Genomic DNA, 25,523 nt, shown 5'->3' on the forward strand with positions numbered 1-25,523 from the left:
TATTCGATTTTTTAAAATCCTTTGTTTCCATTTTAAAATACTGACACCTTTACTGTAATTTCTACTGTTGTTTGGTGAGTTCAGTTCAATTAGTCATCTAACAGATCTGGCCCTGCCTCTGCTCCAAATGGATGGTCCAAAACCTACACATGACAGAAGTCAGTCCCCCATTTCAAAGGGGGCCCTTCAGTTGAGCAAGCGGTTTAAAGAAAGCAGCTGGTGCATGGGTGGTGAAAGGTCAGGCAGCGCTTGGAGAGATGCCAGTTCCTCTAGTCTAGTGCAATCACAACCTCTCTCTCCCTCATGTAGACTGAACTGCCCTGAAATCCCCCCTATGATGTAACTGGGTGAAAATAAAACACATAGCTGCAAGCCCACAGCTTTGAGAAGAAACATACCATAATTGCATTTTAAAAGGCATTTATTAAAAAATTTATTGCAAAAAAAAGGTGGCTTTGTCACCACAATTTGACATTGCATTGTGTATATTTGACAAAATAAAAGCACAACTTCATAATACCACCAAATACTGTAGGACCCCCCCCCCCCCCCCCCCACACACAGGATATCACAAAAGACAAGTTACACTAGTGTCCATGTAATATTTTTCAGATAAGATCCCAAGTGCCCATTCTTCAAATTCTTCAAAATATCACTTAAACTTAGTTCCTCTTTAAAATCCACATCACACCAATTCCATGGTCTCTTCACCTCCGACAATCTTATAAACGGGCTCTCACAGTCCACCTGTCCTTTTCTCTTCTATTGTCTCCATGATTCCACCACAATAGACTTGAGTGGCACAGGAGCCTTGACTTTTCCATGCTCGTCCCAAAAAAAAATCCGAACCTCAGCTTTTCCAGGACGGCCAACCGTAGCCTACGCTGGGTCAGTCCACTTAGCTTCCCGTTGTGTGGATAATCCAGACTACATCTGAAAGCTTTTTAGCTTTGCACCGGTGTACCCTTCAGGATGGATGTATTCAACTTGTTTCATTCACGTGAACATGCCAAAGGCATCTCCCATCAGCGTTCCGGCAGAGTAATAGTAGGCACCCATTCGTAGACATTGCGGCTCTCCTCACAGAACAGACCCAATTTCTCAAGCGCAGAATCTTTCCAAGAGTCAGAATTGGGGCTCTTTGGAAGAGAAAAAAAGAAGCAATATTAATATCACATGCAATTGTAAGGCGTTGGCAAATTGTAGGTGTATCATATGCAATGGAAAGGAGGTGATCTTCTCACCGTTACAAGTATGCAGTGTGCGTCCTTAGGTTCCTCATCCTGATCGCTGCCCACGATGTCAGCAAGACGTTCAATGTCATTCACACGAACAATGTTGATGTCGTTGTCAAAGCAGAAGGCTTGAATGAGAGTGAAGTGGATCTGCAAGGCGATGTCACATTCGTACTCCTCATCCGTAGCCAGGACACAGAAAGCCACACTGTCTGGGTCACTGAGGTTGCACAAAGGAGAATATTGATTAGGGAATGGTTCAACATGTTCTGCTTGCATCTATGCATAGGGAAGACTAGGCAATTGAAAAACCCATAAGGTTTGGTATTCTATGGACCTAATGAAAATAAGAACAGATACTTACACATTCATGACTTGTGCAGACTCGTATACCCCAACGGTAAGACAGTCCTGCTTTTTAGCGGAGACCAGGAGCTCCTCTAGTGCTGTTCCTGCACTCTGCATTCTGGAGAACACAACCGGCTTGTTAGTCCATTTACTATACTCAGCATTTGATTGATACAACGCAAATAACGAAAACAACATCAACTGAACAAGACACTTACCTATCGCCAGTAGTAGCTGCGTTATCTTGTCCACTAAATTCTTCAAAAGTCATTGTTTAAATCCACGTAAAGTCGCGTTTCGCGTGTTTTTTCTCTTCTGTGAGCTGTGAGTTTGTGATGCCGTGTCAAGCGCTGGCTGTGTTTTTATACGGGATCAGCGGAGTTTCTCGGCAGTGGGCGGACTTTCCGCTCATACCCGGTTCTGATTGGCTGGCGGCACGGGTGCATGTAAATCGCTCTGATGCAAGTGCTTTGCCTGTAAACAACCCACGTGGGTGTTCAAATATCACTTCATCAACAACACAAAGCGAGCACGGCCCGTACTCTTTCTTACTGCTTAGGTGCAAGTTGTTGAGTTAATTTTTTATTCTTTAATCCTCCATCTCAGATAGGCTATAGAATTGTTGTGGCGAATCTCAAATCCCTCATGCACATTTGTTTTTACATTGATTTCTATTGTTTTATCATATTGTATTACACCATAATCATTAGCCTAACCCTCACCGTAAACATATTTAGATTTTCATTAAGACTTTATTTATCATATTTATTAACTTTTTTTTATAGTAGCCTAGGGCTGGTCTTTTCAATGTAGGTGAATTCAGGTGTTGGATTGTTGATGTTGCTCCAGCTTAAACCAGTTTATATGTATTCGGTAGGGTTGTCCTTGTGGTGGGGACCACAATGTAAGCAAAACATGCCCCCCACCCCACACACACACACACAAAGAGAGTGACTGTGAGTGATCGAGGCACACGCCACTCTTTTGCATTTGTAAAGGAGTCATCCTTACGTGTCTTTGTCACGTGACTGCTTAGCCTGCCCTAAAGCAGGAATAATAGCCCCATGTCCCACCTGCCCCTGGCTTTTGTTACACCCTGCAAAAAGTGTGTCCAAGTGAGATCAAGAGCCAAAACTTTTGTTCCTACTTTTTGGAAGTGACTGTGAGTCAATTCAATGCATAGGCCTACATAAATATAAATAGCCAGTAAATAGGCTATCACTCAACCCTTAACCTGTTTAGTCATAATAAATAAATTAATTGATCAATCATTCAGAAAAATCTCCAAACAACATAGCTGTACATTTCAGACTACAAAACCAAGACTTTTTTAAACCGATGTAGACTATTGGAAGCTCTTTGTAATTCTGTATGTAGTACGCTGGTTTGCTGGTCTTATAGTCTCAGCCAGGTTTTAGAGAGTTTTTAGGCACTTGTGAGATTGTAGACTAGTTGAAGACCACTTTTAAACTGCAACAGGGAAGAGCATCTGTTTGCTACTTTTAAGGACTTTTCTCCGAATACACCAAACGCTGTGATTACTAATATATCTTTCATTATAGCATTGAGTTTTTTGGGCTGTTGAGTGGTATTTCGTGCATATTTGAACCATGCAAAGTGTGTAAGGCGGCATCTAGCGGTTGTGCGTATAAACGCGACCTTTCACGCAGTGTGGCCAAGTGGGTCACGCGCTATACAGATGCAAGATACACATTTTCTCATTGCTCAGGGATGATGAGTATTTGCTCATGTTAACACTCCACGAATTCATGCATCTGAAATTAAATCTGCAGGGTATGATACATGATACTACGGTTAAACTGTACAGCTGATGGTCGAACGTGAAATAATAGCAATAGATTTATTGTTACTCCTCTTCTAAACCACCGGTGCAGAACTAATGATAGTACAGTGATGGGAGATGTTCTGGCGCCACCTGCAGGAACAACAAGGAAGTTACATCACCGATTTATCAGCGTTCCAAAGATATTTACATTTCCTTTCAACTCTTCTACTCTTGCTCGTGGATATTTGAGCGATATTGATGATATTTGTAAACAATATTTTGTGCTTTATATATGAGCTTCTTTTAAGGTTATGACTGTGTGTGTGTGTGTGTGTGTGTGTGTGTGTGTGTGTGTGTGTGTGTGTGTGTGTGTGTGTGTGTGTGTGTGTGTGTGTGTGTGTGTGTGTGTGTGTGTGTGTGTGTGTGTGTGTGTGTGTGTGTGTGATAGCCAAGGTGGTACAGATTTGCATCTCAGTTTTGGTTAGTGCATATGGGACAGGATAATTGGTTTCTATGGGTTCATTTGGGTTCATTTGCATTTTCTTTTAGCAGCCAAAAGAGATGTCTAGTTGTAACATGCTTGGACATGCACAGAAGATTGACCTAGTTTCAGTGTAAGACCTTTATAGATCACTTTCTAAGAATCCCAGTAGTGTTTTGAAATTAGTTGCATCATATGCATGGCCGGATTTACCTCATTAATGCTAAATGCATAAATGTAAATATTGTGACATTAGACAAAATCATTTTTTTGAGGCAGTAAGTGCATCGCATTACGTTTTTTCCAACTTACTGGTTATTTGGTTTATTGTGGCTTTGTGGGCAGTGGGCACTAATTTATTTCTGTCATTTGGCCAAAATCTCAATTAAGTGTTTCGCACAGGCTATTTAAGACAGTATTGGCAAATGCTAGACCAAGATACTCTTCTCCGCTCCTCAAATACATAAAACATTAGCCTTAATGTTTCTTAAGTAAAGAAAACGCTGCACTTATTGTTCTTTATTTACTCTTGCATTGCAAACAAGCAGAGGCGGTCCAAACTGCGTGAAGAAGCACTTCATTCGTGATCATAGTTCGTGATAGAGGCTGTGGAGTTATTAGGTTTGACTGACAGTTTGAGGATCCAATGGAGATACGAGGTTCAGTCACAAGCTCTTTTTAATACGTTGCATTGGTTAAATTTGTACAAAACACACAGTGACCAATAGAGAGCCTAAGTCCCGCCCCTCCGCTTCCGGCTCATGGGACCTTATTTCGGAAATATGTATGGTAGTCAATGGCGAGAGACAACTTATCTTTTTATTCCGTCTGAACTGTGCCCTGAATTACACATATGATGTTTGTCAATTTAAAAGATAATTATTAAAGTCAAGAAAGTCGCAGTTTGTCATAAAACAGAAGAGTAACATTTAGTTTTATGTGGAAATCGCTCAATGAACTACATCTCCCGGGAAGCGAAACAACGAGCGAGATCCGCTGCTCGTGTGTGTGCAGTCTGGTACAAAACACTCAGGCATGACTGCGTAACGTTACGATTATAACGTAAGACTATAGACGAAATGACAGACGTTAGCTTCAGTAAAGTTAGCTTCATTCATTGAGAGAAAATGTGCGCCTTTTGGGTTTGTTGTCTTTTTAATTACGTATTTTCACAGTCTTAACAGTTTTACATCAAACTGCGACTTTCTTGACTTTAAAATGTATCTTTTAAATTGACAAACATCATATGTGTAATTCAGGGCACAATTCAAACGAGATCAAAATATTTGTTGTCTCTTGCCATTGACTACCATGCAATATTTTTCCGAAATAAGGTCCCATGGTGGTCGACCGGAAGGGGAGGGACTTAGGCTCTGATTTATGAAAGGGAGATACGAGGTTTCTGCACGATGTTTAAAATTTGGTTAATTTAGATAGTAATTGTCTTACAGTGTTTTACTATTAGAGTGAAATAATAATAAAACATTCCTCGTAATTGAAGACATGCAAACAGTGCCATGCATAAATCTGACCCTGATCATATGCGTCGACTCATATCTAGAATTATGTACAATTCTTTGTTGTTCATTAGTTGTCATTTCTTTGTATCAGTTTTCATTGCAATGAATGACAAAAAAGCATGTCTTTATAGTAAACTGATCCTTTTTTATTGATAATTACATGATCAAGACAGATATGAAGAGTTTATCAACATTCCAAGTTTGTAGACACATCAGTGCATCATATGACCAAAGATTGAAAGAAATCAATAAAAAAGACTGCAATAAAATAAGTCTTTTAAGAGACGAAACAAAATATCTACATCAAAAATGACATCAAAATGCTTCACTGACACAGCAGATTATGACATTTGTTTTATATGTATATATATACATATATAGACATAAACACTTTTTTGTGTGTGTTGATATATGTGCAACACTATACCCCCTCTAAAATGTACATTTAAAGCTAAATTTACAGCAGTTTAACGGAAGGGGTTCTAAGCCACAAATAATGTACAAGCAGAAAACAACCTTTACAAAAGAATTAGCTTTTCCCTTTTCTAAATACACTCCCATGTCACTATGACTGATATTTCAGTAGTGGAATCTCTTTAAGCATGTGGCTCCCTTACTAAAAAAGGGAAATAATATTTTACTAGATGCCCAAACACCTACAATGTCTCAAGTAATACAGACAAATAAATACATTTCCTAAAATGTACTAAAACTCAATGGGGATGCAATGCAGAGTTCAATACGATATAACTCCTTCACGTTTCCATTAAAAAAGAACCATCATTTGTGCAGAAGAAAATGAACAATAATGGCTGGGTTTCATAAAAAGTGCTATTATAGCATGACAATAGATCCATATAAAAAATAAAGGAAAAATGGTCAGACTGTGATGCTACAATTAAGAGAAATGGCTATACTGAATATTTTACCTAAAACAAAGCAAGGTTTGTTTTAGATGCTTTCCTACATTTCATCCGATCGGTGCTGTTGTATTATAACTGACGTGGGTTTCTGCTCCATCCAGCTCTCCTTGGTTTTGCTCTGCCCGTCGTAGATCCCCGGAGACGCTGCGGAGTTCCTGTGAGACTCTGAGAGAGCTCCGTCTGCTTGGAGATCTGACTGGGCAGCAGTGGGGAAGTCAGCGGATGAGTTGCTGTTGACACCAGACTCGGAGTCAGACTGCTCGACCCGCTGGTAGTCAGGTGTGTGGTTCTGACCACCGGACAGCAGCACCTGCTTATTCTCTATGGTGGCCACTAGGAGGACATCCTGCTCCGGCACTTCTTTAGCTGAGGTGGATATAATGTCCTCTTTCATGATAGCTGGGTAAGACCGCAGGGCTCGGGACATCCCTAGAAAGCAGTGGAAAACCACATTCTTAAATGACTTGGTTACAAAATTGATGCTAAAATAAAAACATCGTAACACCAATCTCTTTCTGCACTTTTTATAATATTATAATGTAAATAGCTTTTGATTTAGATTTTATTTTAGAACTTTATTTTGCTCCCAGATATCTAAGTAAGAAACATGAAGCTGTTCAATTAATTTGCATATTAATTTAATTTTATTATTTAGAATTACTAGAATTTTGATTTTTAAAAACTTTAATCAGTTTATTTTTGTAGGTATATGCTATTCATTTTAATGTAATTTGTTCATATTTATATTAACTATTTAACTTATTTTTAAATAAATGTTTAAAGTCACCATGAAATCAAAATGGATAATCCTTACTTTTATGGAATATTGCAGTATTTCTTATAAATTAATTATTCTTGCACATCTTTTTTTAATTTATTAATGTGCCCTAGTAATCCTAAATCAAAATAACTTCCCCTCCCTCTTCTCTGATGATGTGTTTACTGGCGCGAGGGCGGGACAACCTGTCACTCACATGACATCACAGCAATAGCAAATCACAGCCATCCAATCAACTCTCGATGGACAAAATCAAGTCCCGCCCTACATTTTTTTCTTGTTTGAGAAGCCGTTTCACTCAGATATACGGCACAATATGGAAGAATCGCAACTTCTGTTTCATGCCGACTTTAAATAAATGTGTTATTGCTGTGATGTTAAAATTGGTATTGAGAATAGTGGGATTTCACTGGTACACCAATGATTACTGAAATAGCATTATTGTATAAGTAGAACAAAACACAGCAGAACAACAAGCAGGACAACATTCCTCACTACCCTACACAGGAACAATGACAAACGTTGTGCTCACCTGTAGATGATGTATAGAGATCTTTCTGATTGCTGCTGCCAAAAGGATTGACTGAGGGGAAAATGATCAGACAAAAAGAAAGCAGGAACACCTAGAAAAAACAACAAAAGAGAAGGTCAAGAAACGCATCACACTGCTATTGTATTCATCCAAGACAGAATGTTCCGATTACATGCAGGTGAAAGTTTAAACTCATACATCATATTTCATTCAAGGCCAATTCAACCCTACTGAGAGATTCAAATGCCACATGGGGGAAAACTCACCATGATACAAGTGCTAGTCGTGGTGGTTTTCATTGTGGACATTTTCACCATAGCTTGCAATTTTCTTAGCTGTTCAATAAGGGACCTAAAGATACAAACACAAAAGTTCTAGTTAATAGCATTTAGGTATTATTACAACCAATACTAAGATGAATTAAATAGAAAATAATGTTGTGCTGACACATGATGTACACTTACATGTTTTGTTTCTGCAGCATCTGAACTTTCTTTTGTAATTCCTGGTTGTGAGCAGTGCAGATCGCCACCCTATGGACACACAAAACATTTATTTCAATTACTTAACAAACAACACAAAGTCATTTATTCAAATATTTAACATTTGTTCTTTTGAACTCTATTTTTTAAAGAATCCTTGAGCAGCAAATCAGAATAATTTGTGAAGGATCATGTGACACTGAAGAAAATTCAGCTCTGCCTTCACATGAATAAATTACATTTTAAAATACATTCAAATGGAAAACAGTTATTTAAAATTGTAATAATATTTCACAATATTACAGTTTTTTATGTATTTTTGATCAAATAAATGCAGCCTTGGTGAGCATAAGTAATAATTGTAATAAATAAATGCTTTCAATGCATAATATATATCATTCATTCCTGAAACCTTATTAATGGAATTAATTATAGATCATGATTAACTGAACTATAACAATTACAAACATTCAATATACATTATATTATGCAACACCTTTATAGTTAGGTGTTAAGTGCTGCCTCTATTTTGAGAGACATTATAAGTGTTATATGGTGTCTGTCTCTCCACACAAACCTGTTTTCTAGGCCATCAACATAAACTTTCTTCTTTTTGCGACTCTCCTGAGCAGACTGCTTGTTCCGGATCTTTCTCCTCACCCTCTTCAGGGTCCGTTCCTCGGCCTAAAGAAACACAGCCTTTTAACTAACACTAACATATTATATTTAATTTTGCGTTTCATTTAAACTTTAATATGAAACCATCATAAATCAGAATCCATTTCTCTTACCTTTGTAAGAGGCATCTGACTTGGAATACTTGCACCTTCTTTTGCCAGAAGTCTCCTCTCTTCATCGGTCAAAACAATCTCCTTGAATTGGAACTGGAGACAGAATATGCACATTATAGCCTCGCCGATTTTTTTTGTGTATATCTGATTGGAATCTGATCACATTTAGCAAAAAACATATAAAATGCGATTTTTACAAATCCGTTTTCAGCTACAAACAAATCCTATTCAAATTGCATTTCTGGAAATCCATTTCAGCCTGACCGCTCTTATAGGATTTTGTGACGTGACTTTCTCACGCCACGTAAACAGATCAGACGTTGTTATAGGAAACTCGCTGCAGAAACAAGGTTATGTTGTTGCCGATCGAGCAAAAAATAACAATATAAGGGAGACATGTTGAATTTTGATACCGATAATTTAGATCAGATTCCAATCGGATACACATATAATCAGATTTGGACACAGCATTTGTCTATTTTTTTTTTTTTTTAAATGTACCTGGTTGTCTGGTTTGCTATTTTGTGTGGAGTCTTCAATCGTAAGTGAGCAGGGTGGCTCAGGGGAGAAGTCATCGTCCATACTGACATCAAAATCATCTGACAGGAAGAAAATAAACTTAAGATGGGGCACTTAAATAAGCCATTTGAACATATAAACAAAACAAGAAAATTTTACGCTACCCCTTCACACCACAGCCCACCACAACATTACCTTACCAACATCTATGAAGACATCGGACTCGGGATTCTCCGAGCGGACACTGAGCAGGGCATCTGTGTCCTGTGGGAGTGTGTAACAGTGGTCTGTCTGCACCACCTGGGCCTCGTAGCTCTCCATCACACACTCGGAATAAAGCAGGGGTTCGAGGCCTGGACTGGGGATGGTGTCTGTCTCACTGCCATCATGTGGACTTTGGGGGGTGGTATCCTCAGAGATGCCGCTGTCACTGCCATGAGGAGACTGAGACAAGCAGTTGACAGACAGACCATCCTCTTCCTCACCCAGAAGACTGCTGAGAAAGTCCTCTGTATCCATTCCATCCAGCATCTGCAACGATAAAAGCATTAATCAAATTACCAAATATAATAAGTATTATATTATTATTACTATTATAATATATATATTGATTTGACAGCACTAATATACAGTATATTAGTGCTGTCAAATCGATTAATGCATAGAAAGATGCAATCATAGAGCTAGTCTATGATATGAAACTGATAAAAAGAGAATTGAATACAGATTTGACAGCAGACAGCACTATATATAAAATTCTCTTTTTATCAGTTTCATATCATAGACTAGCTCTATGATTGCATCTATTATAGAATCTACATGAGAAAACCATGAAAATATAAATTGTTTTTAGATTTAGATCACAACACATGAAGGTTACGTACATTATGCCCTAAAAGCAAATCATCCAGGAAGTCATTCCCCTCTGTGAGGAACAGATCACCGGATCCCGGGTCTTCATCTGGGAAGATTAGACCAAGCAGGTCTGTATTCTCCATATCTTCGCTTACTGACATCTAAAAGAGATAGCAGAAATCAAATGAGAGCAGGGTAGATCCGCAGTGAGGCTGCGCACTGACAGCTCGATCAAGTTCAGACCCCGCCCACTCTCATCATGTGACTGTAATTCCGTCTTTAAACGGAACAACACAAATGACATCTAACCACTTTACCGCTGATAGTCCAGCGCATGCTAAAAGTCACAATCGCAAACATAAAACGGTTGTGTGTGATAATTCCTGACAAATAGTTTTAAACCCAATTAAAATTACTGGGAACATTACTGTAACACGATGACAGCTCGTTTAATTATTCACTAACAATAACTGTTACTATAGTGCCACGACGATACAGGTATGATTTTAATCTGATTTGGTTATGATCCGATTTCCTATATGTTCAACACACTGCAATATGTGAAGCAGCATTTACAAATTTATTGTTAACAATAATACTAATAATAGAACAGAATATAATAGAACAATAGAATGCTTATTGTGATAAATGTTATGATGCATTACATACATCATGTAAAAAAAAGTATCTTGTAAAGCATCTGACAGGTCTGACATTTGACAGTTTTACAATAACTGAATTGTGAGGAAATGCCATTTTGATGACATTTCCATCTAAAAAAAAGCTGTGAAATAAACTCTTACCTCTGTTGATCTTGTACCGATACAAGATACGTTGACATATACAACAAATAGGAAGTGCCTTCTCTCTTTGTCTTGAAATGCTGTTCCTGCTGAAATCACCCTCCAACGAGGCAAAAATTGCGTCATCACGTAAGGGTGCATCAGTGCGTGCACGTCTTCTAGGAAAGGCTTTCTGGGAGTTGTAGTGTAATAAATTATGCCTCAAATAAGTCGCTAATGAGTCTGTACTTTTGTAAAACTTAAATCGACAAAATCCTAAAAACATACAATAAATTATTTGATTACAAAAACAAACGTTAATTAGAAACTTAAATGTGCAACGTGTACATTCTAGCCTATGCATATCATGTGTATATTGCATATTTATAAATCGTGTATTTTTGTATGCACACGTTTTATGTTTTTTTAGGACTCTTAATCAATGATTTTTATACTGTAAAAAAAAATGCATTTAAACACTTACAGGAAACATTCAGCATTTTTTAATTCTCATAATAATAATAATATCAATAATTTGGTATTATTTATAAGCTGCTTTCCGCATACCATGGGGACCAAAATCTTTAAAAAAAAATTCCAGGTTTTACTATCCTTGCAAGGATACCTTACCTGGACTAAACACACACAAAGACACACCTATTCTTGTACATCTATCTTTGAGAGGACATTAATTTCCAAAACCCATCACAACTAAGTGCATAACCCAAACCCTTAAGGAATTTACCCTAAACCAAGCCTTAATTATAACCTTATCCCTAAAACCAACTCTTGACCCTTAAACAAGTCTCAGAAAGTGAGGACCAGACAAAATGTCCTCACTTTTCTCTCTTTGTCCTTAATCCGATGGTCTAAAACTCCTCACAAAGATAGTTGTACAGGTGCACGCATACAAATATTTTGTTTACACTATAATTTCTGTATTTTCTATATTTTAAATCATATATAATATTCATTTTTCAGGGGACTCTTATTTTATCTTTAATTTTTCTAACATTTGTGGTAAAATATTGTGTATCTGAAATATATTTGCAAAGAGAATGCTCGAAACAATGCAGTCTAAAGCACTTTATTACATTTATGACATGACATCCATGACATTAAGACAAAAGTCTTGCCTCACTCACCTGCAAACACTCATACTTTCCATTCATTCGTGTAAACTACTTTCATTAGAGACATTCACTGATCTCCTTTTCAATGAAAAAAGATATAACAAAAGAGGTATATCAAATATAACTAGCTGAACTATATCTGTCCCTCATTTCTATATAAGCTTTCTGAGCATCACAGAATGATGCAGAGTTTGGACGTATGCCTCAGGCTCCTGTATGTCTTCAGACGCTCCTTTTTAGCATCAGTTCCAGTTACTACATGAGTAACTACTGGCATGCTGTCCACTGCTTGTCGTTTATGTGAGCGGTGTAAGAGGATTCGATAGACTCCAGTGATAGAGCTCCTGCAGTCTTTGCCCTGGTTGTTACGAATGTGGTCTGCGGTGATGCCAAGAGCCTCCAGGGCGTTTCTCACCTCTATCTCATGCTCTTCAAGCTCCTTTGACTTCGACTCAGCCAGATGGAGCGGGTCCATTTTGAAGGGCTCCATGGCCTTGGGAAACTCCACCGGCAGCAGCCACTCACAGCCCATCATCTGTTCTACACTGTATCGGTCAGATGGCTGGGATTGCAGGATGCCCCGGATCAGTTTCTGACAAGCTTCCGGAACCCAGGTAGGCACTGTGTACGCCCCATCCAGGATGGAGCGCTTCAGCTTGGCCACCGTTTCGGCGCGGAAGGGCATGGAGCCGGTCACCATGAAGAAGAGCATGACGCCCAGGGCCCAGATGTCCACGCAAACACCTATGTAGTGTTCGTCTCGGAAGAGCTCAGGGGCGGCATAAGGGGGAGAACCGCAGAAGGTGTTGAGGGTCTCGTCGCGACGGCTGACGGTGCTGAAGCCAAAGTCTCCCACTTTAACACAGGTGCTACAGGTGTAAAAAACATTCTCTGCTTTCAGGTCTCTGTGAATGATGTTATTGTCATGCTGCAAAATGACAAAGAGAAATTACTATTAACAACTAAATACATAGATATTTTGAATAACAATGTTTATACATTAATTTAACTGGTTATATATATATATATATATATATATATATATATATACACACACAGACTGTATATTTATACACTTTAATATGTTTTTTTAATATTATTTTTTAAGAAATAATAATAAAAGATAATGTCACAATATTTAATAATGTTTTTATTTTATGCCTCCCAAAATTATCAAAATTAATTAAAATTTAGAGATTAAAACATGTTTATCATAGAATACATTTTATGTAAAACATTACATTTCATGATCAAATGTAGCAATCTATATACAGGGTTTCTGAATTAACTTTAAGTTACGGGCCATTCAGAACTTCTACTAGCCAAAGCAAAATGATCAGAAATAAACCAGAGCTTAGATTTAAATATAGCCTATTTATTATTAAATCTGATTCTGAACTATCGTATTGCTTTTGGCTTTATGACAGTCAATCACTGTCTGTGATCACTGTACCATTCAAATAAAATTAAAAAGAAATAAAGACAAAATTCTCTGTGACTTCTCTTATAATTGCCTTGAGTTTACCTGCACGTAGCAATAAAGACACAAGGACGCTTTTTGCCCAAAAGTCTTGGACATGCGGCATTTATGGGAATGGATTAGAAAAAGTGGCCTCTTAATTGTCTCCAATTTAACCTTCCAATTTACTGGGACAACTTTTATAGAGGTTAATGCAAAACAGGGCCCTACATACACATTTCCAGGCACTTTACAGGGTGTCAGTGAGGTGATAGTATTGATATGTTCATCTTAGATCTGGTATAGTCTAAGATCAATATATGAATTTAAAAATGAATGTAAATTTACATTCATGTTCATCATAGAAGAGGTGTATTCAGGTCATTTCATGTATGAATTGCATTTTTATTGTATTGTATTTTTGTATTGTATTGCACCTGAAACCGTTAACTAGCATGAAAATACTTAAAGGGGCACTAGGCAACTATTTCAACTTAATAAAACCGTTTAGAAATCATTTGGATGATTTCAAAACCTGTTCTGGAGAGAATGGTGACTTTCCCCGCTCCCCCCAGCGTTCCCAGGAGGAAAACCAACCTTGCAACATGGGTAAGTTGGAAATAGGAAGTCTCGTGAGAAGCGAGAACGAGCGAGAAAAACACGAACTGCTTTATGGCAATTCGACATAATTCTATGATACTGTGTATGATGTATTATCCACCTCGGTAGACATAGCTCCACACGATAAAGTTGGCCGGCTCCGATTATAACAAATGCACATGAGCAGCGGTAGAAAGCGGGAGGAAGTGAGGGAGCAAGTGAGGTTTTTTTGACACTGTTGTGAAAATATACGCCGCACAGCTGTAGGGGGAGCTCGATGAGAAAACATGCGTCAACAAAAGCGAAAATCAGCGAAGAAATGGCTAGAGTTGCCAAGTGCCCCTTTAAATCTGCCAAATTTGAAAGGCCAGGAAAAAGAGAGAAAAGTAATTGAATTGCCTCCTTGAATTCTATTCCATGCTTCATGTACATCTCACCATATGCTTCACGGCTGAGAGAACTTGAGAGAAGACAATCTTGCTGTCGATGTCGACGAGCTTTCCCTCTGTGCTGATCTTGGTGTAGAGCTCTCCTCCGCTTGCGTACTCCATGACCAGGTGCAGACGGGTCAGAGTCTCCACCACCTCGTACAGACGGATGATATTTGGATGGTGCAGCTTTTCCATGCTTGATATCTCCCGGGAGAGCAGTCTTTGGGTCTTTTGATCGAGCTTGGTCTTGTCCAAGATCTTTATGGCTACTTTGTCTGTGAATGACAACATAAAGTTTCAGCTACAGGAGCTTCTCATTCAGAAAACATTCATATTCATTTGTCTTTGATACTTAAAGCATTCTAATGCAATTTGTATTTATGAAGTGCTTAGTCAAAACAGCAGTAAATGTCCACTGTAATAAAGGAAAGACCTTTGAGCAGTTTTGATATCAGATATGGTGTGCCATGCGATATGGAATGTCATTCTACACCCTTTCTTCAAGATCTGCTGCAACACAACAAATACACTGTGCATGTAATTCACATCGCTTCGTAACGGCACACCATGACCTCCTATCCCTTACACACACCAATCTTTGATGAGGCCTACAGCAATTCTAAAGGTCTCAACAGAAATGTGACTCCTCAAACCGATCCATCTGTCTGAACCAGACAAATTGTCTCAGCTTGACTTTGACCGAGGGCATGCTTCCCACATTATCAATGTAACACTGACCATAAAGCACACTTACTGGGTTATATGGGTTAAAACTACATATAACAGCACTGTATCACGGCAACAAGTTTGGCAGGAAAATTTAATTTGAATGTATATATTGTATTAATATATTATGTATTACTACATTAGTTGGCGACACTTAATATTCAACAATATTATTGATTTGACTGCACTGGCACTATTGGATGAGAACTGAACTGAGCTGGACGATGACATCACTGTTTTTTGCGGAACTGCTTTATAGATTTTAGATGAAATTAAATAATTAAATAATTGATGATTTTTACAACGGAACTGAATCAACACTGAACTGACTTTAGCTGAACAATGACACAATTCTCTTTTTATAGGTTGCTTTACAGCCGAAATGAACTCTTTTTGGATCATTTAATTATTTGTTATCTTTTGGATCAAATGTAGCAATATTCTCAATTTTTTTGCTGTAATATATATATATAATTTTTCACAACTTTCAACATGTTTAGTGATGTTGCAACATTCAAAAAAGTAAATAAAAAATAAAGATTATTAATTATAATATACAAATATTTAATACTTGTTTCTTTTTACATTTTAATATTCAAAATATAAAAAAAACCTGGTATCTAATTCATCATAGCCTGATAATTCTCTGTATACACTGCTGATCAAAAGTTTGGGGTTAGTCAGTAAGATTTTTTAAAATACATTTTATTATTAATTTCTTTAATTTAATATTTTTTTAGCAAGGATGGATTCAATTGAAGAAAAGTGAAAGTAAAAACTTTTACATTGTTACAAAAACTTACTATTTCACAAAACAAATGCTGTTCTTTTGAACTTGAGTAATGGCTGATGAAAATTCAGCTTTGCCATCACAGAAATGCATTTAAAAATATATATATATTAGAAAAGAGTTAATAATATTTCCCAATATTACAGTTTTTACTGTATTTCAAATAAATGCAAACTTGCTGAGCAGAAGATACTTCTAAACATTTAAACATTTTACCGACACTAAACCTTTGAACAGTAGTGTAGCAATCTTCTAATCTTCTTCTGAATATTTGACTTTTCACAATTTCACAATTCTCAACATGTTTAGTGATGTTCCAACAATGATATGAATTATTCTAATATTAATTGTATTAAAAAATATTTAGTACTTAAAAACGACTTGAGTCTAAATATACAAAATTGTACACAAACATTAGGGGTCATCGATATGGATCGATACATCGATCAAATGACTAACATCGATGCAACGTGTAAAAAATCGATACCTATATTTTTTTCAAGAGACACCTTTATTACCACATCTTCACGCAATGTCTGTCTATGCATTACCGGCGCCAACACACGCATCCTCGTTTAAACTCACCTGTAAGGGCTCGGCAATAAGGACAGCGTGAAAGACGGAGGGTCACTGTCCCAATCGGGGCAGTGCTGAATCATCGCAAAACTTTTATCAGTAGCACGTGTGTTAAGCCTTGCCAATTTAAGGATTCCAGGACAAACAGACGCAAAAAAGAAAATATTTCGGTACTCGAGCACAGTGTGAAGTTTTCTGTGCGCACACACAGAGAGAGTTCTCTTTGGCTTTTGTGCTTGAACGGACACAATTATGTCAGAATGCCCGTCTTGGCGAATATCCTAGTAAACACAGTCGTTCATGTCTTAAGTAAATGTAAAATGTTAACTACATTTAAATTTCTGTGCCTGAAAACTTGAAAAACCTGAAAAGCACTGATTAATTAATTTGTCTCTGTTCTATTGTATTTATTTGTGCTATTGTAATTTGGTTATCTGTGGAAAATATTCTTAGCATTGAGTCTTTGCATGTCTGCATTTGCCCCAGACTGCGATCAGTTTCAGCCTTCTATAATTTACTGGACAGACTTTTATAGAGGTCAATGCAACTAAAAAACAGGGCTCTAAGTATGCATTTCCAGGCACTTGCGGGAAAACTTCTCAAGAAAGTCAAAGCATATGTACCATTACATACAATTGCTTACCTTTCGTTAGGGCGTGGATGCCCAGCTTGACGTGAGAAAAGTTTCCGCAGCCGATCTCGCCACGTATCTTGTAGAAGCCGATGCGGCGACCCAAGGTGAGCTCTCGCACCATCTTCTCATCTTGGCACATGTCCAGATTGAGCTTCTCCAGCGGGGTGAGGCGGCGCGGCTGGGTCCCCTCGTCGTCCGTGCAGATGTCGGAGCTGTCTTGTCGGCTCCATCGTGCATAACGCTGGGGACCCACAACTGAGACCCCGACGGAGCCCCCCCCAGACGGATAGACGGCAGTCATCCTGCCACAGGCCACTGGGGGGCTTAGCTCATGGCAGGAGACCTGGAACTAAAGCACCACCTGAAGGTAGAAAATGATACACAAGGAGGAAGATTTGCTTATTTACCCCTTGACCTCTACATATAAACTCAAGGAGCTTATTATAGAGCAAATAGCATAATATAAATATTTTAAATATTATTGTACACTATAAAAAAAGTTGCCTTACATTTTGTAAGTACAATCAACTTGGATGTTTAAGTCATCCCAAATTAAATTACATTCAACTGACTGAATCTTGTATATTTTTTTTTTTAAATTGCTTAACTTATTTTGATGAGTTAAAGCAATGTAAAAACATATGTTGTCATAACTTATTGATCATATCATTTTACAGTGTAGCATATATTCTGGACACTACTATAGCCTAAATATAGGGGTAATATGTATAGCAAAAGTAAATATATAAGTATAATAAATAATGAATAAATATAAATATGTACATAAACTAATAATATTTGTATATAAATACATTGTAATAAAATAAATGAACAATTAAAGGATTTTTTCATTACAAAGCATCATCGCACATTCATGAATAGTCCTTTCTCACCTTCACATGTTGTCCTGAATGTCTGTGTCAATTTCCAAAATTAGCTCATTATCGCCACATCTCAGCTCAAGGTTATACACATATCCAAGTATAAAGGAGTAGATGTTTCGGGTCGTCTGCTTCACCCAAGCGGCCAGGTGCACAATGCTGTTCCTTGCCCTTAGTCCTGCGTCTCCCTGAACCTCATCAGATATGCCCGATTTAATTGGTGCGTTGCCTCAGCGATAAAAATAGACTGGGGATCAGCGTTGAGAACGATGAGGGCTGTGATTGTTGCCTGGCTGCTATAACAAGGCTCCACGCTGCTCTCGGCAGTCCTGGTTACTTGTATGGCGCTTCCTCTCATTTAACATCTTTGGCTGGTTGGTCATTCAGAAATGGAGAAACCACATGGAAAACAGCCACTCCCTCTGATTTGTTCATGTCGGTGTGTGCTTTTTCTGAGCTTCTGACTCACTCTACAGTCTTCTTTCTGGGATTAGCGTGTACAGATATCCTAATCCGTGCCTTTTTTAGTGGTCCTTAAATATCCAATGTAAACTGTAGGGACTAAACTAAATTAATAAATTAATAAACTAAACCTGAGTTCCTGTTTACCTGGGGAGAGAGAGAGAGAGAGAGAGAGAGAGAGAGAGAGAGAGAGAGAGAGAGAGAGAGAGAGAGAGAGAGAGAGAGAGAGAGAGAGAGAGAGAGAGAGAGAGAGAGAGAGAGAGAGAGAGAGAGAGAGAGAGAGAGAGAGAGAGAGAGAGAGAGAGAGAGAGAGAGAGAGAGAGAGAGAGAATACATTAAGACCATGACACTGCCTTTACCCTGTCCTTAGCTCAACTTTCCTTAAGATAAACCCTTAGTTTATGGGGTTTTTTTCTTTCAATTTAGTTTGTCTAAACCTGTGTGGAGTTATTTTGTGGCAAAGTTTTTGAAGCTTTTACACAATTTTTTTTTTATAATTAAATTATTTAAAATTGTAAGAAAACAAAAATAAACACGTATTTATAATTCCATTTGAAATCAATTAAATGTCTTACTACAAATGTGACTGAGATCAGTGTGTTTTGTGTTTCAGGATGCAATTAGGGTGAGTTTGCTCAGTTTCTTTAACAAAGTCCCTAAAGAGCAAAATAGAAGTACACAGAGTTGCCTAGAGCCACTGAGCACTAACAGCACACATAAAAAAGCCCTACACACCCATTACGCCACAAATATCATGATGTATGAAGCAATAACAGAATATCAATTAAGATTACGCTTAATCTGACTGTATTGACAGTAAAACAATTACAAAAGTAAATACCACTGTTAATATTTTTTTTAAGTAAATTAACTTTTAATTCAGCAAGGATGCATTAAATTGATAAAAAATGACAGTAAAGTCATTCATAATATTATAAAACTATATTTAAAATAAATGCGGTTCTTTTGAACTTTATATTCATCAAAGGATCCTGAAAAAATGTATCAGTTCCCACAAACAACTGTTCAAAATCGATTATATTAAGAAATGTTTGTTGAGCAGCAAATCAGCATATTAGAATGATTTCTAAAGACACTGATGTGACACTGAAGAGTAATGATGCTGAAAAGTCAGCTTTATAATTACAGTACAGTAATACATTATAGTTTGAAATGTTTTAAAATAGAGGATGGGCACCTTTGTAACTGACCCCAAACTTTTGAATGGTAATTTAAGTATTGAATCATTCATAATGTTGTTGATATGCGATTGAACACTATTTTCACTTGATAGATGATGTTACAATAGTTACAATATCTACCTGCAATTTGTTTTTGCACATGCTCTTTGATCTAGGGACACCAGGTGTGTTAAATTGAGGCAGTTTCTCCTCACAGGACTATTGAGCATTGCACCTGCACAGGCACCTTTAAGTGTGACGATGTGTTCTTTGCAGGTGGAGACGAGCGGTGATGCTGATATAAGCTGCTGAGCTTGGTTTTCAACAGAGTTCTTTGACGCAATAGACCCAAACTGTATTCTTTTGTTCTAACTCCCTGAGCATCAGCATTTTAGGATTATATCCAAACCAACCAGATGTGTAGAAAGTGCTTTGAAGCTGATCAGGTGTTACAGTCATATATCTTTACGTGTGTATTGTATATCTCTCTAACTTGTTTGTTTGTGTTACTACCATAAATGATAAGTGATTTGACAACCGAATAAGAACCCAAACAGTCTTATACGCAACCAGCAGGTCTTTCTGAGAGGTCTTTTTCTTCATTAAATCCCCTGGCGTCAGCACTGAGCATTCAAAGAATAAGACTGCAGATTATAATAAGATTCGCACAACAACATTTTGTTGATTTCAACAATCTTGAGTGAGAAATACTCTGCTTTTTAAAAGTTTTGGGTAATTTTTTTTAAATGTTTTTGAAAAACAGCTGCATTTATTTGATAAAAATACAGTAAAACCAGCAATATTGTGAAATATTAATAAAATAGAAATTATTTTTAAATATATTTTAAAATGTCATTTATTACTGTGATGGCAAAGCTGCACAATTACTCCAGTCTTCAGTGTCACATGATCCTTTTTGGTGCTCAAGAAACATTTCTTATAATCAATGTTGAAACCGGTTATGATGCTTAATATTTTTTGAGTAAATTGGGACTTTTTCAGGATTCTTTGAGGAATAGAAAGCTCATAAGAACAGCATTTATTTTAAATATTTTTTGTAACAATGTAAATGCCTTTAATCTTTGAAAGTATATGAAAGTATATGAATAAAAATGTCATCAGTGTACCTTTAGTGTACTGATTGATAAACTGATCATTATATAAACAGTGGGATGGTAGCATACAGATAAACATAGGGCTGAAAATCAAATCTACATCTATCTGATGTAGATATTTTACCTTCCTTATATTTTCTAACATTCTGAATGCCCTACTTCACACACTCTATACCACGGCATCGCACACAAAATCAAAGTGATGTTTCTCATGAATACTCAAATCCGCAGGCTTCAAACGCTGTGCTGTATGTGTGTGTGCTGCTGATTGCTGAAGGGGCTGCAAAGATTCAACAGCTGACAAAATTCTCTTTTAAAGTGTAAACCAAGCAGGAATCCTAAAACGATCCATTCAAGTGAATGGATGTGCATGTGTCTGCATTATGATCTTCTCTTTCTCTCTCTCTCCCCCTACTCCACCCTCTATCTTACCCATAGAATGAAACCAGCTTTTTTATGTTATTTATTTTTTTGCTGCTGTGCCTTTAAAGGGTTAGTTCACATAAAAAAATGAAAACTCTGTCATTAATTACTCACCCTCATGTCGTTCCAAACCCATAAGACTTTCGTTCATCTTCGAAGCACAAATGAAGATCTTTTTGATGAAATCTGAGAGCTTTCTGTCCCTCCATTGACAGCTACGCAACTACCACTTTGACGCTTCAAAAAGTTTTTTAAATTGATCGTAAAACTAATCCATATGAATTGAGTGGTTTAGTCCAAATTTTCTGAAGAGACTCGATGATTTTATATAATGAACAGATTTAATTTAGGCTTTTATTCACATATAAACATTGACCAGCGAATATAAACAGAAGCTCAACCGAACCTGCTTGACGCGCGAGAACAAACCTCTTACGGAAGCTCAAGCGTGCTGCAAACACGAGAATGAACCTCATTGGTTTTTGCAGAAGCTCAAACGTGCTGTCTAACACACAAGAATAAACCTCATTGGTTCTTGCTGAAGCTCAAACGTGCTGTCTAACACACGAGAATAAACCTCATTGGTTCTCACACGTCAAGCAAACATGCTTGAGCTTCCATTCACCACAATGTGAGTTGATGAATGTTTATTTGTGAATAAAAGCCTAAATTCAATCTCATCATATAAAGCGATCGTGTCTCTTCAGAAAATTTGGACTAAACTGCTCAATTCATATGGATTAGTTTTACGATCTCTTTATGATCTTTTTGAAGCGTCAAAGTGGTAGTTGCGTAGCTGTCAATGGAGGGACAGAAAAGCTCTCAGATTTCCTAAAAAAGATCTTCATTTGTGTTCAGAAGATGAACGAAAGTCTTATGGGTTTGGAACAACATGAGGGTAAGAAAATGTCATTTTCATCATGTAAATGCTCTCGTCATGTGAAATGACATACAGTGCTTGGTTATTTATTTTATAGTTTACCTTCGGGTCCAATATCAACCTGCTTCACCCCTAAATAATTTTTCTTTTTTTAAATGTATATAATTTAATTACGTCACACATTTGGAACAACATAAGCATGAGTAAATGATAACAGAATTTTTATTTTTTAGGTGAAATATCCCTTTCAAAGTGTATATTTTCTATTGAAACTCTTTTTTTGTCTAATTTCTAAAACCCAAATTCCGTATCAATTAGTCAAAAACAGCAAAAAGCTCATCATTTAGCTCTTCTCTGGTACACGGCACCATTAGCGTGAGTCTCACAGGCAGGATTTAGAATGTGGTACTTACATCAACTGTGTGACTCCCTTCGCACTGACTACGCGTGAAGCATTGTCCACAGGGGCCATTTCTACCGATACGGCCCTGATCTACACACAAGATAAACACTCCCCAAATGGGATATCAGTGGCCCCCGAGCCTTGTTGCATGAACAGGGCTCAGCTAGCAAAATCTTTCGCTCAATGCAGACACTCATTCCACAGAAAGTAACATTCTTACTATTGCTCATTCACTTTATGACTTTCCTCACTGCATCCGAATATACCAAATTCACATTATTCATTAAATAGCAGGCAAAAAGTCTTTGAATTTTTTTTTCTTCAAAAAGTCGATTCTGAAGTGCACATCCTTTTGATACGTTACTATCCCACAAGGCCATGGGGAAGGATTTGGGAATGGCAGTAAAGCGATGCGACTGACACCGTAAGTCACATGACACTGACAATATAGCAATGATATAGCAAACGTAGTACATTCATACTACAAGGAACATCCTTGTAAGTTCCAAATCAAATGTAGTACCTACTCAGTATGCGATTTCATTAGCAGCTTTCGTGTACACACTCATAGGCACTGCTACACAAAGCCCCCCTGTGTGTGTTTTGATTGAGACACATGGCCAGAGAGGGGAAAAAAAGAGCTCAGTAGTGAAAAGATCAGGAACAATAGGGGGCCAGAGGTGCCAATCTGGAATTTCCATCACGTAGCTACAACTACCGACATGGCAAATCATTTATTGAGGAATAAAGCACTTAAAACCTATTTTGGACCTGATATCAAACCCAAAGCCAAGCACTGTATGTCATATCACACGAGAAGAGGGCATTTAAAGGGATAGTTCAAACAAAAATTAAAATTCTGTCTTCATTTACTCACCCTCATGTCGTTCCAAACATGTATGAGTTTGTTTCTTCTGTTGAACACAAAATAATATATTTTAAAGAATGTTGGTAACCAGAGAGTTGACTTTCAAGTACATATTTTGAGGAGGCACTGCTATGCATGACGAAATGAACTGGTTACGTCTCTTTCTAAATAATGCTATTAATTCTAACTGCATTAAAATGCATAAAACCACAAGCATCACACATGCTTCAGAACATGTTAACAGATTTTGATACATATCTGAATATGTCCATTTTAATGAGTCCTTAAATAAGGAACATAATTAAGGAGTTCAATTGATGTTTAGACCTTTGAGGGAAAAACATGCAGATTATGCGACGAAACCACAAGGCTGTTTCCGTTGCATTGTGCCCTGTTAATGTATTCCCAACGCATCAAAGCAGCTTTAATCTCAGACCTAAAACCATGTTTCATGTCATCCAACTAAGGAGTCATCAAAGGGGCCTGAACAAAAGTTGACATCAATCCGTGAGAAACTAGAAAGGATCATTCGATATAATAAATTACAATATTCTCAGTAAATTAATACTTCTATTCAATAGCTATATGGGATCAGCTTTGTTCATTCAGGCCTGGAGATTCACACACCTGTACTGTTCAAACACGCATGCGGTTTTATTATTTACACCTGAGACCCTCTGTAGACCCCCACAAATTCCCTAAAGCAAGACTAAATCGTGTTAATCACAAATGGCATTGGATTAGAAGATTTCAAACCAGTTTGTCAAGCTTTGTAAATGGTTAAAATGTAAAATATTATGACATTTTTTACACTTATAATAATAAAAAAAGAGTAAATATACTATGACATATTATTTAAATTAATTAAATATAAAATAATATTACTGGCAACAAAATTGCTCTTCAAAGATAAGACACTTTCAAGACACTTACTGTTGACACCACGCATGTTAGTGTCAGATTTTGGTGACTACTTGAACTGCAATATGATCATAAAATATGACTAATAATAAAAATATATATATTATTTTATTTATTTATTTTTTAAATGAGATGATGTTCGCCAAAGATTAATTGTAGTTTACACGCTACAAATGCTGTTGGGTAGTAACACACCAGGTACATCAACATCAAGATTAGTCGATTGATAGCAACACAATTGGTATCTAGAAGCCTTGTAAACAATTTGTAACACACATTAACTGATCATGCTTTTATGAATGTACTAATCTCTCGTATAGTGATAATGGATTAGGGTAAATATCCTTACCTTTCTTAGGCGTTGCGAAATCATTCAGTGTCTTATCTCGGTACGTGTCATTGGCCTGAATGTGATGCGTGAGGACTCCAGGCACCATCACAGGCCAAGTGACGGACAGCTTCGTTAACCAATCGCATCTCAGGGCGGGATTAAGGGGTGTCTTAAACCAATAGGCTATTCGGACATTTCTTAGACAGACCAAAAAATGTGGGTCTTTTGAAATTGGCTAAAAATATACAATACGTAAAAATAGTTAAAATGGACGGCTATAGTTTTCTAAAAAACAACAAAAACAGTCACTTACCTTTTAGTGTAATTTAGCACTATCCTAATCAACGTTTATAAAGTAACAATTGAATATTACTGATGGTGATCCTATAAACCAGTGGTATTCAAACTTTTTCATCCCATTTGCAAGTAAATATAACCACCCACTTTCAAAATATAAAAACAGCTATATATTTGTATCATTTATTTATAAATAACCAGTTAAACTATGTGAGAAAAACAGTAAAAGTTGTGAGAAAACAAAATGCTTCCATGTTGGCTTCTGCAAGAAGCACGGATTATAAAAAATAATAAAATTAACGCATAAAACATATTTAATAAAACTACATTTTGTAATAATCATATTTTTTAGGCTCCCCACTGTCCAACACGCTATTCAA

The 25,523-nt window shown here is 37.1% G+C and overlaps 3 protein-coding genes across 3 annotated transcripts; all 3 read right to left on the reverse strand.

The window, feature by feature from the left end:
• Positions 1-558: 558 nt before the first annotated feature.
• gadd45ga (growth arrest and DNA-damage-inducible, gamma a) lies at positions 559-1,945 on the reverse strand. The gene is made up of 4 exons (XM_056237546.1): positions 1,802-1,945; positions 1,600-1,701; positions 1,245-1,455; positions 559-1,139 (listed from the first exon to the last, which is right to left on the reverse strand). The coding sequence occupies exons 1-4, from the start codon at positions 1,852-1,854 to the stop codon at positions 1,026-1,028; spliced, it is 480 nt and encodes a 159-aa protein (XP_056093521.1). The 5' UTR covers positions 1,855-1,945; the 3' UTR covers positions 559-1,025.
• A 4,384-nt stretch (positions 1,946-6,329) lies between these two features.
• Positions 6,330-11,194, reverse strand: creb3l3l (cAMP responsive element binding protein 3-like 3 like). The gene is made up of 10 exons (XM_056237532.1): positions 11,054-11,194; positions 10,280-10,411; positions 9,596-9,926; positions 9,378-9,475; positions 8,877-8,969; positions 8,663-8,769; positions 8,068-8,136; positions 7,870-7,954; positions 7,604-7,694; positions 6,330-6,722 (listed from the first exon to the last, which is right to left on the reverse strand). Exons 1-10 carry the CDS (start codon positions 11,192-11,194, stop codon positions 6,334-6,336), a joined length of 1,536 nt encoding a protein of 511 aa, XP_056093507.1. The 3' UTR covers positions 6,330-6,333.
• A 909-nt stretch (positions 11,195-12,103) lies between these two features.
• Positions 12,104-24,966, reverse strand: nim1ka (NIM1 serine/threonine protein kinase a). Its single transcript, XM_056237533.1, has 5 exons — positions 24,865-24,966; positions 18,275-18,871; positions 17,391-17,742; positions 14,662-14,930; positions 12,104-13,093 (listed from the first exon to the last, which is right to left on the reverse strand). Exons 3-5 carry the CDS (start codon positions 17,680-17,682, stop codon positions 12,338-12,340), a joined length of 1,317 nt encoding a protein of 438 aa, XP_056093508.1. The 5' UTR covers positions 17,683-17,742; positions 18,275-18,871; positions 24,865-24,966; the 3' UTR covers positions 12,104-12,337.
• Between the last annotated feature and the right edge of the window lie 557 nt (positions 24,967-25,523).

The sequence above is a fragment of the Rhinichthys klamathensis genome, unplaced genomic scaffold (genome assembly GCF_029890125.1).
Source record: "Rhinichthys klamathensis goyatoka isolate OS25496 unplaced genomic scaffold, OSU_Roscu_1.1 h1tg000487l_1, whole genome shotgun sequence".
Classification (NCBI taxonomy): Eukaryota; Metazoa; Chordata; class Actinopteri; order Cypriniformes; family Leuciscidae; genus Rhinichthys; species Rhinichthys klamathensis.

Coding starts and splice junctions, on each gene's coding strand:
- gadd45ga (XM_056237546.1), bottom strand. CDS start 1,854: ATGACTTTTGAAGAATTTAGTGGACAAGATAACGCAGCTACTACTGGC. Junction 1,702..1,801: donor GCAGCTACTACTGGCGATAG/GTAAGTGTCTTG, acceptor TGTGTTCTCCAG/AATGCAGAGTGCAGGAACAG. Junction 1,140..1,244: donor CACACTGCATACTTGTAACG/GTGAGAAGATCA, acceptor TCTCTTCCAAAG/AGCCCCAATTCTGACTCTTG.
- creb3l3l (XM_056237532.1), bottom strand. CDS start 11,194: ATGCACCCTTACGTGATGACGCAATTTTTGCCTCGTTGGAGGGTGATT. Junction 9,927..10,279: donor ATTTGCTTTTAGGGCATAAT/GTACGTAACCTT, acceptor TTATCGTTGCAG/ATGCTGGATGGAATGGATAC. Junction 9,476..9,595: donor CGATGTCTTCATAGATGTTG/GTAAGGTAATGT, acceptor TCTTCCTGTCAG/ATGATTTTGATGTCAGTATG.
- nim1ka (XM_056237533.1), bottom strand. CDS start 17,682: ATGACTGCCGTCTATCCGTCTGGGGGGGGCTCCGTCGGGGTCTCAGTT. Junction 14,931..17,390: donor CATCCACGCCCTAACGAAAG/GTAAGCAATTGT, acceptor TGTCATTCACAG/ACAAAGTAGCCATAAAGATC. Junction 13,094..14,661: donor TCTCAGCCGTGAAGCATATG/GTGAGATGTACA, acceptor GTCATTTTGCAG/CATGACAATAACATCATTCA.